At 39.9% G+C, this 16,338-nt stretch overlaps 1 protein-coding gene across 2 annotated transcripts in view; it reads left to right on the plus strand.

Annotated features, from left to right (window-relative positions):
* Nemf (nuclear export mediator factor) overlaps positions 1-16,338 on the plus strand; it is a 53,934-nt gene that overhangs the window by 31,455 nt on the left and 6,141 nt on the right. For both annotated transcript variants that reach the window (XM_004638764.3, XM_023723729.1), the window contains 12 exons: positions 522-625; positions 1,072-1,134; positions 2,766-2,878; positions 4,798-4,855; positions 7,153-7,211; positions 7,292-7,412; positions 8,916-9,192; positions 10,001-10,043; positions 10,349-10,398; positions 12,320-12,473; positions 15,293-15,370; positions 15,508-15,711. In XM_004638764.3, the coding sequence (XP_004638821.1) occupies positions 522-625; positions 1,072-1,134; positions 2,766-2,878; positions 4,798-4,855; positions 7,153-7,211; positions 7,292-7,412; positions 8,916-9,192; positions 10,001-10,043; positions 10,349-10,398; positions 12,320-12,473; positions 15,293-15,370; positions 15,508-15,711 (1,324 nt within the window). The remainder of the gene's footprint in view (positions 1-521; positions 626-1,071; positions 1,135-2,765; positions 2,879-4,797; positions 4,856-7,152; positions 7,212-7,291; positions 7,413-8,915; positions 9,193-10,000; positions 10,044-10,348; positions 10,399-12,319; positions 12,474-15,292; positions 15,371-15,507; positions 15,712-16,338) is intronic.

Raw genomic sequence — 16,338 nt, forward strand, 5'->3', positions numbered from 1 at the left:
CTTTAAAGGGGGCCGGGGAGATGGCTCAGTGGAATAAGCGCTTCCCTGGCAAGCGCAAGGGCCTGAGTTCAATCCCTGGTTCCACAAAAAAAAGAAGAAGAAAAAAAAAAAAAAGACTGCTTTAAAGGCCCGGACAAATAGATGCAGGGGCCAGGAGTTCGTTCCCTTAGCCTGCTGTGCTGGCCCCGCCCCTGGGGCACACTGAGATAGCATTTGAGACGGGTATGGTGGTATTCTATAATCTCAGCAATTGGGAGGCTGTAAACAGGAGGATCACTACAAAGTCCCTAGGCAGTAAGACCCTGTACACCCTATCCTAAATATATATTAAAAAAAAGACTGCTTTAAGTATTTCCTGTTTTACAGGTTTTTAGGTTGGTGTTTTAGAGACAATAAACCACCAAGTGTCTTATTGTACACAGGCAGAATAGCATCCTGCTTTGCTTCATTTGTAAGTAGGATGTGAATTCCAGTAGCTGTAAAGAAAAAAGTGTTAACTTTATTTCCTTTCAACTTGGTAGGTTTGAGAAATTTCTGTGGTTCATTAGCTCAGAGAACTATCTAATTATAGGCGGACGAGATCAACAGCAGAATGAAATAATAGTGAAAAGATATTTAACACCAGGTAGGTAAGATTACACTTCTAAAACTTTTTTTTTTTTTTTTTTTTTTGAACTGGGGATTGAACTCAGGGCCTTGTGCTTGCCAGGCAAGTGCTTATTCTATTGAGCTATCTCCCCAGCCCCTTAAAACAATTTTTTTATTAGTAGAGATTGAACCCAGGCCTTTATGCATGTGAGGCAAAGCTCTTCTGAGTCATGTCCCCAGGCCATTTTCAAACGAGACAGTATCTTGCTAAGTTGTCTCAGCTGTCCTCAAACTTGGAGTCCCGCTTCCTCAGCTCCCTGGGTAATAGGTATTATTGTGTGCCACCACACTTGGCTTTAAAACATTTTCTTTTAATTGATCAGATCATTTATCTCATTATTAGATACTGATTCTTACATGCATGCCTGTTGCTGCAGCATGTGAGAAAAAAATACTTAAAAATTTTTTTTATTTGTCTTTAAGGAGATATTTATGTACATGCCGATCTTCATGGAGCTACTAGCTGTGTAATTAAGAATCCAACAGGTAATGTATTTCTGTTATTCAGAATTTGCTTTCCTTAAAATACTTTTAGAATAACTCTAAGGATTAATAAAAAAAAAGGATATAATGATAAATGGTAATTCTATGAATAAGAAATAGCAATCGTAAACAAAAAATAAATCTCTCTTAGAAATAGCAGTTGCAGTAGTCCCTTGCTATTTCGCGGTACAACTTTCATAGACTTTTCTGTTTTGCAGGTTTTCAAAAAATATTAATCTAACTTATTTATCGCAAGGGCCAGCAAGATAACTCAGTGGACTAAGCACCTGCTTAGGCAAGCAGAGCGACCAGGGCTTAATCCCCGGCACATGTGCCTTGCTGGCCTCACCCCAGGGCACACTCAGCTGGCCACCGAGACTGATCCTAGTGGCACACACCTGTAATACCAGCGCTGGGGAGGCTGAAAACATGAGGATCACTAGGAGTCCTAGCTGCGTAGCGAGACCCTGTACAAAATGAATTAAATAAATAAATTATTGCAGATTTTTCGCCGTATTGCAGGATTTTGCAGTACCATACAGTGTAGGTATGTTGTTAAAATTGTGTAGGTTTATGAGTTTAGAAAATAGTTAACAGAAGTGTTTTTAAAAGTGTGGGAAAGGTTTATAAGAGTGTGGGGTTTATAAAACCTTAAAATATATATAAAAACTAAAATAAATATAACATCACTACACTGATTTTCACTTATCGTGGGGGTGTTTGGAATATAACCTCCACAATAAGTGAGGGACCACTGTATAAACCTATATGCATCCAGGAATAGAGCTCTACAATATGTGAAGCAAAACTAGACAGTACTGAGGGAGAAATAGACAAGTCTATGATGCTGTTTGGAAATTTAAGCATTCAGCTTTTACAGTCATGAATAGGATAATTAGACATAAGATCACCAAGGAAATAGACCTCAGCAATGCTACAAACTAAATCAAACCAACATCTCAAATTCTTAACCCTAACCCTAACCGTGACCCTAACACTAACCCTACCTATAGAAATGAAATGATGGACACACTCATAAACGATGCCTCAAGGAAGAGATTACAAAGCATATCAGAAAATATTCTGAGACAAATAAAAGGAAAACAGTATATCAGAACTTAGGATAGCATTGCTTTGAGTAAGATTTCTAACAATAAATGTCTATTTTTTTTTTAATATCTGATAAAAGAGGAACCTTCTCAAATCAATAACTTCGCATCTTATAAACTAGAAAAGGAGATCCCAAGCTAGGAAAAGAAAATAATAGATATTAGAATAAAAGTAAATGAAACAAATAGGAATAGACAGAATCAACAAAACAAAACAGGATTCTTTGAAAAGATTAATAAACCTTTATTTTGTTTGGTTAGATCTTTTTGTTTTTCTAAATTATATTTTCTAGAATGGCGTTAAAATTATTGATAAATGAGAAGATGGATTTGTTTTGTTTATGTAGGACATTTAAGAGCCTGGCATGTACATATATTTGAATACAATAGTAACTTTATGATACTGAAAAGGTGGTATGAATATTTTAAGATACAAGAAGATTGAATCTTTATGCTACAGAAGGCTTTCACCTCCTGCTTTCTGGGAAGTTTGCGCTTGAATGTTGAAATGTAGCATTGTTATAGGAGAACCCCTCCCTCCGCGGACACTGACTGAGGCTGGCACCATGGCGCTTTGCTACAGTGCTGCCTGGGATGCTCGAGTTATCACTAGTGCGTGGTGGGTGTACCATCATCAGGTAATGAAGGCTGTGGGCCTTTTTCTTTATTAAAAGCTGAGCTGGGCACCAAATTTGGAGGGTACAAAAGTAAATTAGTCAAAAAACCTACCATGATAGACTTACACTCGGGTGGTACGTATATATCAGATAGCAAGAAAAAAAATTAAAGCACGTATTGGATTGAGTGCTTTAAATTCTAAATATAGCATCAGAGGAGGCCCATCTGGGTAAGATTTGAAGAAAAACCTAAATGAAAAGAGTAATCATGTAGTTACACAGAATAAAGGATGTTCCATTTATGACGGCATTTTGGCCTAAAATATCTTGCTCTGATTCATTTTTGTTGGAATTTCTCTTTGTACTTCCAGAAAAGCAAGTATGTCCTATGCTTTCATGTTTCCTTCGTTTTAGTAATTTTAGTTTTTGTTTTTTAATGTATTTGGTACAGGGTCTCACTACACAGCTCGGACTCGTAGTGATCCTCCTGTTTTCAGCCTCCCCAGCTCTGGGATTACAGTCGTGCACCACCACACCCAGTCCGGTTTTAGCTATGCCCATTGTGGTTAATACTGTTTTATTTGATGATGCTTCGAGGATTTCTTACTTGACTTCACATTGCTACTCATATTTCCAAGAATTAAAGTTGATAAAAGATACACTTTTGCAAGGTCCTAAAACTTTATGATAGGGTAATTAGTTCAATTCCATTGTCTCCCTCAGATTTAGTTATATTCTGCTATAGCTATTGGCATTTATTACCTGCTATATTTTTTAAAATATTTTATTTATTTGGTACAGGGTCTCACTATGCAGCTCAGACTAATAGTGATTCTCCTGTCACAGCCTCTCTAGCGCTGGGATTATAGGGGTATGCCACCACACCTGGTTTCAGTTTTGGTGGCTGGCTCAGTGCGGGGCCAGCACAGCATGTGGTACCAGGGAGCCAAATCAGGCCCTGTGTGTACCAGGCAGGCACTTAAATCACTGAGCTATCTCCATGGTCCCTACTATATTTTTTTTAGGAAATTGATGATTTTATATATTTATATATATTTTGCAATATATATTTGCAATATAGATATCTTTTTTTAAACCACAGCAGTATTATAAAAGTGGTTCTGAGCCTTTTGAGTTTAAAATGATGTTTTAATAGTTTTATGACAAAGATAAGGTTGGGTTTGACTACTTTGAAGATTCATATAAATATCTTAAAATTGTAGCATAAGTTCATTCTGTTTGTTCTGATAGATGCAGACACATATACACACTTTTTTGTTTTGACAGTCTCACTTTATTGGCCCAGCAGTTTTGCAGTTCTGTGCCTCCCAAGTAGCTGGGATTACAAATGTGCACTCCCAATTTAGAATATGAATGACCAGTGTTTTTAGGTTGTTTTAAAAACCTACTCTTATCATTGTTTCTTGAGATGAAAAGCTGTTTTATTACTAAAAATTTTTTTTCTTAAAAGGGTTTAATAGGGGGCCTGCCCTTAGCTCAGCAGTTTAAGCGCCTGCTCATGCAAAGGCAGTCAGGAGCAGGATACCATGGTTCGATCCCCAGCTAGCCCTGCCCTTCAGGCAGCCTGAGCTGCCAAAAAAAAAAGACCTTTTAGAGGGTTTAATAAGTACAATTTTATTTCAGTTATTGTAACTTTGTGATATGCTTACTAAGTTATCTTTACTTTTCTCCTTATATCCCATAGTGGAAGGAAGGAGTAAAGTAGTTTGAAAATGATTTATTTTGTAGCCCCTTAGTTCTTTGTGATTCCCAAGGTGTATCACGTAAGAGTAACTGTCCTTTGGTGTTGAGAAGTTTGGGTAAATTCTGCTATTTAGGACATTGTGTTGCTCTCTTGAATATGCGTACTTTCTCTTGAGTGCAAAAAATGGTATTTCTTTAGATAAGAAATGTAATATATCACTGTGTGCCTTTCTTAGGTTTCTAAAACAGCACCAACTGGAGAGTATTTGACAACTGGAAGCTTCATGATAAGAGGTAATGATTGAGTTGAAAATTTTCCCTGACTTGCCAGTGGATTATGGAGATAGATTTGAGAACTATCGACAAGTATTTCCAGAGATTGATTGCATGTATGAACTCTTTTAAGAGCTAAGCAGAGTTTTGCCTTCATGTGGCAAATTTTAGCATTTGTCATGTCATCATCTGTATTTTTGTTGATGAGAATGCACTTTCACAGTTTAGTTACAAAGATGAGAAAATATAGCCTGACCTTTTTTTAAGTTATTATTATTATATCAAAAGACAACTTTAGACAGGAACCTCTCAGACAGGACACAGAAGGTAGGTGGCAGTTATTAAAATACACTCTTGACAAATGATTGAATATTAAAATACAACAGGCAGTGAAAGAACGTTGATGGTCTCCCCTCCTCTCCCCCAAACTCACACTCCCACCCTCCTCCCTTCCATCAAGAGGGAAGGGAAAGAAGTGCCTGCCTTCATTCCTTTTCTCTTGGGACCCAGGCCCCTCACACCGGCTCATGTGTCAGTGTCTGGTCGTGGGAAAGGAACACCAGGTGAGTCCAAGAGAGGCCAAGCCCACAGTGCCCAGGAAAAAGGGACCTTGACAGGTGTCTGATCCAGGGGGTAGGACAACCCCCTTCCTACCTGCTTCTGTCCCCAAGAGAGCTCTTATGCAGCAAGCAAGCTCTGACCAGGCTCCAGGGCCTGGGTGGCACCATCCAAGGGTGGCTTCCATGGGGATGACATGCTGTTGGAGCACCTTGGGCACAGCAAGGCATAAAGAGGTGGTTGCAACCTGGTAACTCCTAGGCCTGCTATTGCTGTTGCAGGATGGTTTCAGGGCTGGGCCTGGGTGGGGTTGGGGGTTGCTAGGTCTACAAGCTCTGGCACCTCCTGTTGCCCACTGGCTAGGCTTACCCACCTGCACAGTTTCCAGGAAGTTGCCAACAAAGGCTGACAGCCAATTTTGGCAGTATAGCCCTGACCCCTTTGATCCTTTTTTTTTTTTTTTTTTGGTATTGGGACTTGAACTCAAGGCCTAGCACTTGCCAGACAGGTGCTTGTGCCACTGAGCTATATCCTTGGCCCACCGCTTTGATCCTGATGGCCAACCAAAGTTACCCTGGTCATGGTGGGTGATGCCTCACAATAGGCAGCCAAGGGCACCTGTGTCTGGGTCTTCCCTGAAGTTAACATTCATAGTTGACAGCTGGGCACCCTGACTAGCCCTCTGCTTGGGTCTATTCCCAGCCCACTTACCCGCCAGCTCAGCTTCCAAACAGTTGGTGGAAAATGCTTAGGATGGGCCTGTCCCTCACAGAAGAGAATCTCAACGAAGAGGCACGGCACACATGCAGGCAGAATGTGGGCAGGAACTGGACCCACAGCAGACTCACTCCAGCCCTATTCTCTGCCTTAGTTACTTTTCTTGTTGCTGAGGCAAAATACCAACAGGCAAAGCTAAGGGAGGAAAATGTATTTGGCTCACAGTTTGTAGAGGTTGGAGTCTATAGTTGGCAGGCTCCAAGGCAGGGTGGCGTGGCTGAGGGGCATAGGAGAGGAGAAACAGTTTATGGCAGACAGAAGGTAGCAAAGCAAGTAAAGAACTTTAGCAGCTTCTGTCTTCCCTTCTTAAACTCACTCTAGGCTACTGGAATTTGGACGTTGCCAAACCGTTGGTCAGCGGATTGATTTAGTAATCACACACCCATAATCCCTGCATCACACATTTTGGATTCAGTCAAAACTGTGCAAAAACCCCACCTAAGACTGTAGGAGGCTCTAGGGGGACACCTAGACACAGGCCATGATACTACCCTAGCCCAGTCGCCAGCGGGACAGCCCCCGTCCCCAGTTAGTATCGTTAACACACAGATGAAATCCAAAGGCATCTTACTGCTCACACCAAGGCTGGTTTTGAACTGTTTCCCAGGAGCCTGTGGAAGCCAGGGGCACATCCTTCAGCACCTAAAGGAGCTGCTCAAAGTTTATAGTTTCATTTTCAGATTCCCTGGGGGCCCTCAGATTCTTAGCAGATTTCCCAGCAGATACACGAACTTGGATGTTCCCCACCTTTGCACCATGCCTCAGTTCCTCCTGGGAATGCAGAACAAAAATGACTGTCAACCCAGCTTCATAGGCTGACCTTTTTAATAATAATAAAAAAAACTACATTCTTTAAGTGGGAAAAGTCCTTAATGTCAGAATGAAAGACAAAATGAATATGATTCCTGGTTTCAGATATTATGTACTAAACAAGGGAGAAAACTGATTTGGTAATGAAAATTAATGTACGTTATCTTTTGCAGGAAAGAAGAATTTCCTTCCTCCCTCATACCTAATGATGGGATTTAGTTTCCTCTTCAAGGTACCCTTCAGCTTTTTTTTTTTGTTTTAAGTTTTCATAAACTTTACCTAAAGTTCCATCAGTAAAAACTATTTTTGTAGGTAGATGAGTCTTGTGTTTGGAGACATCGGGGTGAGCGAAAAGTCAGAGTGCAGGATGAAGACCTGGAGACGCTGGAAAGCTGCACAAGTGAACCTGTATCAGAAGAAATGGAACAACTAGGTAGTTCATGATTTTAATAAATTGTGCTTTTTTTAATTGCCTGGTTTTATGTCTGAATCCTTATGGAGGTGATCATGTTTCTTTTGGGATAACTGATATTTTTGTTTTGTTGAAACAAGGTCTCTGTGTAGTTCAGTCTGCCCTGGACTTCTGTGTAGCCCAGGCTGGCCTCAAACTCACAGCAGTCCTCTTCCCTCAGCCCCCTGAGTGCTGGGATTACTGATGTGTGCCGCCATACCCAGCTTGAAAATTTTTCAAAAACAAAATGCTGTCCGTTTTCCTCACTTTCGTGTTACAGAAATGTGAAATACACTTATTCTAGTGACTTATAAGGTGTTTAATTGGATCTATAACTATAGTATGTCTTTAAGTGGTAAAAATTCTGTGTTTAATGGATAATTCATAAACATTCTTACCAAAGATAAATTGAGGTGTGTGAACTAGCATTTACATTTAGGATCAGCAATTTTTTTTTTTTTTTTTTTTTGGCAGAACTGGGGATTGAACTCAGGCCCTTGCGCTTGCCAGGGAAGCGCGTATTCCACTGAGCCATCTCCCCGGCCCCTAGGATCAGCAATTAGAAATGATTAAAGGATGAATTTATAACAAGCACAATTTCCCATAACAAGAATTTGGGTTAATTTAAACTTATTTGTTTCAAGGAAGAAGCGCTTCTAGTTGCTGGAATAAATTTATCCACTAATCTAAGGAATCTGGAGAATGTATGCCCTTAAGCTACTTTTTAAAATCTTATAGGGTCATTCATTTTTAGGGATGAGTACTGCATTATGTCATGTACAACTGTTGTCTTGTCAGATTCTAATGATTAATGTTCACATTGTTGGTACTGTATTAAGTGCTTTGTGTACAGTGTTTTGAAATTTTCATAAGCATCCTTGAAAGCTGGGTGATGGCATCTTATTCTAGGTGAGGCAACTGGAGCCTGTTATTGCTAGACAGCATTCCTTTTGCCTCAGTATGAGTATTTTTGTGGGGTTTTTTGTTTTGTTTTGTTTTGTTTTTTTGCAGAACCAGGGATTGAACTCAGGCCCTTGCGCTTGCCAGGCAAGTGCTTATTCTACTGAGTCATCTCCCTGGCCCAGTATGAGTAATTTTGATGTGTCAGTTATATCACATATATTAACTCTAATTTTCATTTGAAAATTATAAAAGCTACAGATTTTTAAGACTAGATTTATTGGCTTGCTTTTTGGAAGTATCCAAGAAAGGCAAGTTATGATTTTGATTGTTGAAATGATAGCAATATCTAAGAAATTTATAATAAGAGAATGTCAGGGATCTAATAGTCCAACCTATTTATAATACAGGTTATCTTTTTGTATAAGTCCATGTGGTACCCTTTGGGAATAATCAGGCATATTCTCAGTTATCTTTTAAAGAAGCAGGGAGTTAATGAAATACTTGTCTGAAGTTTTCTAAGAAAATCACTAAGATCATTGTTGGTGGTCTGTGTATACTGACTTTCCTTATATAATTGTACAGATGGAGGTGACACCAGTAGTGAAGAAGATAAAGAGGAATTAGGTGAAGTGCCTGTAGAAACCGAACTCATGACTCATGTTGGCCAAGAGGATGTTACTGTTCAAAGTGGTGTAGATAAAATAAATGTGGAATTAGTCCAGGACGAAAGCTCAGAAGATGAAGGAGAATCTGAAGAGGTTCTGAAAGATCAGGAGCCTGTTGGTGATGTGAATGTTGAAGAGGAATACATAGAGTATCCTGATACTGCCATTGACTTGTCACATCTTCAATCCCAAAGGTAATTAAAAGAATATAATTTCAAGTTTTATTTTCTAAACTTAAAATGATGATAAGGCAATCCTTATAAAGTAATCCAAGATTAACTTCATACTTTTACTCTTGCATTGTTTAATTCTTTTTTCAACATTCAGTTGGGTCTCTCTCTAAAACTTGTAGGACCAGGGTAGAAAAGTACATAAATACAAGAGTGGCCATTATAGATTAAAATACAGACAAGGAAATAAATGGCTCTAACTGCCAATAACATGGCAAATGCAATTCAGTGTTTTAATAATAATTCTGTTTTACTTATAAAGAGGTTTAAGTTTTAATGTCTTACCAATAACCAGATGAACGATCCATAGTTTTAAAAAGCATTAATATTGAATTAATAAAAAATGGCTTAGGGGCCAGGGCTATAGCACATAAGCACCTGCCTGGCAAGTACAAGGTCCTGAGTTCGATCCTCAGTACCAAAAAAAAAAAAAAAAAAGGGCTTAGGAATCAAACAGACCAAAATTCAGTCTTGGAGTAAATCTGTGTGTAGGCTCTAGCTTTGTGCTTGATGAAAATGGAATGGTATCCCTTTCCCAGGATTTTGGTGACAACTTTACGTATTTAATGCATCTAAAGTTTCACCACCTGTCTCTGTTTGAGAATATATAAAAGTGTGGAGAGATTAATGATTTGATTAAATTGTTTTTTCTAATTTTATGAAATTTGAAAGTTTGTAGGATTGCAGGTAATAGAGATTATGACATGAGAATGTTTGAGACTGTAAATGAGTGTTTTTTTTTAGGCTAGTAGACTTATTTCTGTTTTCATAGGTCCCTCCAGAAATTGGCTTCAAAAGAGGAATCTTCTAATTCAGTAAGCTATTTTCAAAATTTTATTTTAAAAAAGCATGCTTTGGGGCTGGGGAGATATCTAAGCACCTGTCCGACAAGTGCAAGGACCAAGGTTTGATCCCTGGTACCACATGCTATGCTGGCCACTGAACGTAGTGCATGCCTGTAATCCCAACTCTGGGGAGGCCGAGACAGGATCATTACGAGTCTGAGCTGCGTAGTGAGACCCTGTACCAAATAAATAAACTTTTTTTTTTCCATAATTTTTAAAATTTTGTTTTGAAAAATTATAAAGATGTTATTATATTTGTTCTTTTGTTTTAATAGAGTGACAATAAATTACAGAGCCGAAGACATTTGTCAGCCAAGGAAAGAAGGTAGGTGACATTTGTGTTTTCTATGTGAAAGCATGTTTTTGTATTTTTTAAAATTGACAGCTCATGCTGGGTGTGGTTGCGCACACTTGTAATCCCAGAACTCTGAGCCTGAGGCTAGGGGATCACTACAACTTCAAGGCCAGTCTGAACTACATAGTAAGACCCTGCCTCAAAAAAACAACCAAAAACAGAAACAAAATTAGCAGCTCAGCTAGTACAGATTAGTTGACTATTCTAAGACATCTTATATTAAAATTACCAAAATTTAGCAAAAGTCTTTAAATTTTGGTATTGAACTCTAATATGCCTTTTGGGTTTAGGGACCTAATCTGTCAAGATTGTAGGAGACAGGTGGAGTAATGAGACAGAACTTTTAGTGAGTAAACAGGTACATGAGTGATTACGGTATATTCAGTAGACAGACTGGTTCTAATGTGGAAATAATTGAAATTAGGAATTCTTTATGTAAACTGTAATTTTAATATTCACAAAAAATTTACTTATTTAATATATGATATCAGGGATTGAGTCCAGGGCTTTATGTATACTAGGCAGGCAAACATTCTTCCTAGGTGAATTTATAACCCCAGTCCTTTTGGGTATGTGTGTGTGTGTATATATATGTATATATGTTTTGTTTGTTTGTTTTGGTTTGGTTTGAGACAGGATGCCACTGTTTAGTGCAGGGTGGCCTCAAACTTTCAGTGATCCTTCTGTCTCAGCCTCCTGAGTACTGGGATTATAGGTGTGTGCCACCACATCCATCTGATTTTTATCTGTTTGTATTCTAATAACAGGTCTCTGGAGGCAGATAGGCAAAGGAAGGGGACTGCTACCAGTAAAGCACTCTTAAGAAAGAGGTCCAGATTGGAATAGATAATAAAACAATTTTTATGTGGGAAAGCCATGAAAGCATTACAAAGCACTCTGTGAATGCAGGACACTGTGCTTGGTACAGAGTGTATAGAGAGGTAAAATGCCAAGTTTACACCTTTAAGAGCTTTTGAGTCCTGGAAATAGTCATTAGTAACCTGAAAGTAATACTTTAGGCATAAGAGGTCACTACTGAGTTGAGATATTTTGGGCAATACCATCAGAAGTACACCTGTGAACCCAGGTACGATGCGTAGGCCTGTAATCCCAGCAGTTGGAGGCTGAGTCAAGAGGACTGCATGTTTGATTCCTACCAGAGCAGCTTTGCAAGAACTTGTATCAAAATAAGAAAGGCCTGAGTACGTAGCCCAGTGGTAGAGTGCCCTTGGGTTTGCTCCTCACTGCCACCCCAGTTCCTAGAAGTGTAGCTTGAAGATAAAATAGCAGTTTGGGACAAGATAAGGAGAGAGACTCCCAGAAAAATTAGCATTAGAGAACACAGGGGAGAGGAATAATATGAATGATGTTTTGGGGACCTGACAAAATAGATTGAGCAGAAAAGAATATGTTTGTGAACTGGTAGATGGTAAGATTTTAGAGGTAAATTTGGACAAGAATTGAGAATTTGGAAGGACAAGCTGAAGATTTAGGACATTATCCTAAAAACAGTTTGAAGAAGATGATTAAAATTGTTAAGTTCAGATAGGACCGCTGATGGTGCTCAGCGAGAGGAGGTGATCAGGACCTGGACTGACGTTCTCAGCTAAGTGAGCATAGCTAGTTGGGTAAGGATGAGCCGAGGGTGGCGGTGTGTTGTTGGCTGATGACAGGTAAGTTCAGGAGATTAAGATTAAACCCAAGCCTGGACCTCAACACATGTGTCACCAGTTCTTTGGAATGTGATACTTTGAGCGTGTTCTTATATTGTAGCCTGGTAGAAGCCGTGTTCTGTATGTATTGCTCGTGTTCCCCATCCTTTTGTAATTTTTTTTATGACACTAAGAATTTGAAGTTCTAAGAATTTAATGCTTTTACTACTTATATTTAGGGAAATGAAGAAGAAAAAGCCTCCAAGTGACTCAGGAGATTTAGAAGTGATAGAAGAAAAGGACAAAGAAAAAGAAAGTAGTATACACAGTGAAACTCATCAGAACACAAGCAAAAGTGTTGCAGGTGTGCAGCCAATGAAGCGAGGACAAAAGGTACAGAACTTTTTGAATGATGTGTTAGCATAGTGTGACTCTCAAATGAAATTGTGAGGCTCTTCTTAACTATTAAGAGTTTAAAAGACGTAGGCAAAAAACAATCCTGCACTCAGGAGGCTGAGGCAGGAGGATTGATCACCAAGGATTTTCAGCCAGCCTGGACCACATAGTGAGACCCTGTCTTCAAAAAGAAAAAGAAAATTAACTGGAAATGTACAGTGTTTAGGGAACACAGGGATCCTAGGATAGGTTCCTTAGAGGTCTAAGATCATTTCCACAGAAGCTCTCATTTTGTGGAGAAGAAGATGCAGTGTGATTTGTGAGTCACCTGCCTCTAGTGAGAGCTGATCTTTTTCTTGTTGTAGTCTGGAGACTGAACCCACAGCCTTGTTTATGCGGGACAAGCACTGTGTCCTGGAGCTGTAACTCCAGCCTCATAGCTGGTCTTTGACATTTGCTCATTTCTTTTTCACCTGTCAGCAGGAGTTTGAAGTCTTGTTTCCTTTTTTTGAGGCAAGGCTCCACTATGTAGTGCAGGTTGGCCTTGAACTCAAGATAATCCTCCTGCCTCAGCCTCCCAGGTGCTAGAATTATAGGCATGTGTCACCATACCTGTGACAGAGTTCTTGATTAAGTATGAATATATGTGAATATAACGTGTGTGTGTGTGTGGAGAGAGAGAGAGAGGTAGTAGATAGAGCATGTACCTTTTTTGTTTGGTACTGGGAATTAAACCCTGGATCTAGTGCTGTGCCACTGAGCCATATACCCCCAGCCTAGAATATACTTCTTATAATGCTGTATAGGCCAGGCACAGTGCATATTCACATAATCCCAATTAGTAAGCTGATGCAAGAGGGTTGCAAGTTCAAGGCCAGGCTGAGCATCTCAGCAACATGCTAACTGGAAAGACGTTTTTAAAGGGCTGGGGGGGCTGGAGAGATGGCTCAGTGGTCTAAAGCACCTACTTGGAACAAGCTTAGCAAAGCATCAGGGACCACGGTTCAATCCCCCAGCACCACATGCCAGCCAGCCCCGCCCCCTGGTGGGCTGAGCTGGCCACACACACACACCTCTCTCTCTCTCTCTCTCTCTCTCTCTCTCTCTCTCAAATAAATAAAAATAAAAAAAAATAAAAATAAAAAAATTAAAAAAAAAATAAAGGGCTGGGGATGTAGGTCAGTGGCATAGTGCTAGCCTAGTGTGAATAAAGCTGTGGGCTCCATCTCCATCAGCAAAATAAAATAAAAAATAAATTTTGATTGAGCTAGGACTTACTTTGGCCATGCTGGGACCCAAGCCTGGGCCTTACACCTGCTAAGGTACTGTACCACTAAGCAACATACCCATCCCAATTTGTAGTCTTTTTTCTGTAATGTATTTAATTTAGTACAGGGTCTTCAGGGTTTCACTGCATAGATCAGATTCATAATGATCCTCTAGTTTTTAGCCTTCCAAGCACTGGGATCACAGGTATGCACCACCATGTTCAGTCTTTTTTTTTTTTTTTTTTTTTTTTTGGCAGAACTGGGGATTGAACTCAGGCCCTTGCGCTTGCCAGGGAAGCGCTTATTTCACCTAGCCATCTCCCCAGCCCAACCACGTGTCCAGTCTTATTCTCGGTCTCAGTGTGCCCTGGGGGCAGGGCAGCACCGCATGGGGATCAAACCCTGGTCCCCTAGCGCTTGCCTCAGCAGGTGCTTTATAGCCCGCTGAGCTATCTGGCTGCCCCCTAGTTTGTAGTCTTAAGAACCTCTCCAGTATGTGCCTAGCCTTGCCCTGCTATTTGTTTTGTGTTCTTCCTCTTATGTGGACTAGGATTCCAACCAAATATAGTGACTTCTTGTTAGCTCTTTACCTTTCTACTCTTCTTTGTCCTATATTCTCAAATCCTGTAACAGGTACTTTAGAAGAAATTTGAAGTGGGCACGGTGGTGCGTACATGTGATCCCCATACTCTGAAGGCTTAGGCAGGAGGACAAAGGTTTCAAGGCCAGTGTGGTCTACACAGTAAGACCTAGTCGCAAAAAAAGCAAACCAGAGCAACTCTTTAAAGTTTCACTTTTTTCTCTGTAATTCCCATAAACTTGAAAATAAGTCTCCTTTTTCTAAATTATCTTACAAATATTTCATTTGTGTGTTTCCTGCATAACCACACCTGACTTAGGCTCCAACACATCTGGCCTTGTGACTTCTGTATGTGTCTTTTCTCTATCATATGGTAAATTCATCAAGGGTAAGTGAGGTTCATGCACCTTTGTGCTCTCCATAATTTTCATTAGTGAAATTGGTGCCATTTTCAGGTGGTCTTTTTTTTTTTTTTACCCTATAATTCAACCCAAAATATTATATTGATCTACATCCCAGCCCTTATTTGTTTGTTGATTTGCTTTTGAGATGGATTATCTTGGTTGTTTCCTTTTTTAGAGAGGGTATTGATAAGTCCCTCCTGCCTCAGCCTTAGAGGAGGTATGCATCACCCTGCCCAGCTCAGAAACATTTGTGTGTGTGTGTGTGTGTGTGTGTGTGTGTGTGTGTGTATGTGTGTGTGTGATATTATTCCTTTTTTCCCCCATAATTTTATTGATAAATAGCAAAGAGACAGTTTCAAATCAAATTGGTAAGACTCAGAAACATTTTTGAGAGAATTTTAAAAGTGCCTTTTTTGCTAGGGAGATACCTCAGTGGCATAAGCACCTGCCTGGCAAGTGCATGGTCCTGAGTTCAATCCTGAGTGCCCCCCCTCCCCAAAAGTGCCCTTTTTTCACAAATATTTGAATTTTTTATTGCTGAATTTTTCCAAATCTTTTTCATAGAGTAAAATGAAAAAAATGAAGGAAAAATACAGAGATCAGGATGAAGAAGATCGTGAACTTATTATGAAATTGCTTGGGGTGAGTAATATATCTAAGAGCATTTCTTTTGCTTTTCCATGGGCATCCAGCCTATCCCTGGTCATACATACTCACTAAAATTTTAACAGTACTCATAATAACCAACATTAATTAGTTTTTACCTCTTTGTGAATTAGTCTGCAGGTTCAAGCAAAGAAGAAAAAGGCAAGAAAGGGAAGAAAGGAAAAACAAAAGATGAGCCTGTAAAGAAGCAGCCCCAGAAGCCCAGAGGTGGACAGAGGGTTTCAGAGGGCATGAAGAAAGAGCCTCCAGCCCCAGCCCTTGAGGGCTTAACTCATGAGCTACAAGACTTAGCTGTAGATGATGCGCACGAGGACAAGGTAAGGCTGCCACATTGGGGCGCGACCAACCACCCAGGGCTTGAGGGTCAAGACACAGGGTGCTGAGACCAGCATAAATGACAAGCCGCTTGTTAATGGCAAATCATCTTTGCAATATGAGAGAGTAAAATTACAGTACCTAAACATACTGATCCTGGCTGATAAAAAGTATATCCTGTCTTTATAATATCATCTTTCCTACCAGTATGTTCTCTCTTGCATGTGGCCCACCCTCACCATAGTGGGTACTGTTTTTGTTGTTGTTGTTGCTGGCAGAATTGGGGATTGAACTCAGGCCCTTGCACTTACCAGGCAAGTGCTTATTCTATTGTACGATCTCCCCAGCCCCAAGGTGTACTACTTTTCCTTGGCCCAAACTCATTCTGCAGAGCCTGGTTTTTTTTCCTTTTAATAAAACCTTGGTTTAAAAACAAAATCAATTTTCTAGAGTGCCTTTATTTGATTGTCATGGGAGCTTAGTTAAAATCATACCAAGATTTGGGACTATCTTAAAGATAGAATTTTCGGGGGCCTGGCCTTAGCTCAGTTGTTTAAGTGGCTGCTTCCACAAAGCTGTCAGCCTCAGGTTGCTGTAGTTCGATCCCCACAACACTCCAGCCAGCCAAA

This window comes from Octodon degus, unplaced genomic scaffold (genome assembly GCF_000260255.1).
Source record: "Octodon degus isolate 3935 unplaced genomic scaffold, OctDeg1.0 scaffold00102, whole genome shotgun sequence".
NCBI lineage: Eukaryota > Metazoa > Chordata > Mammalia > Rodentia > Octodontidae > Octodon > Octodon degus.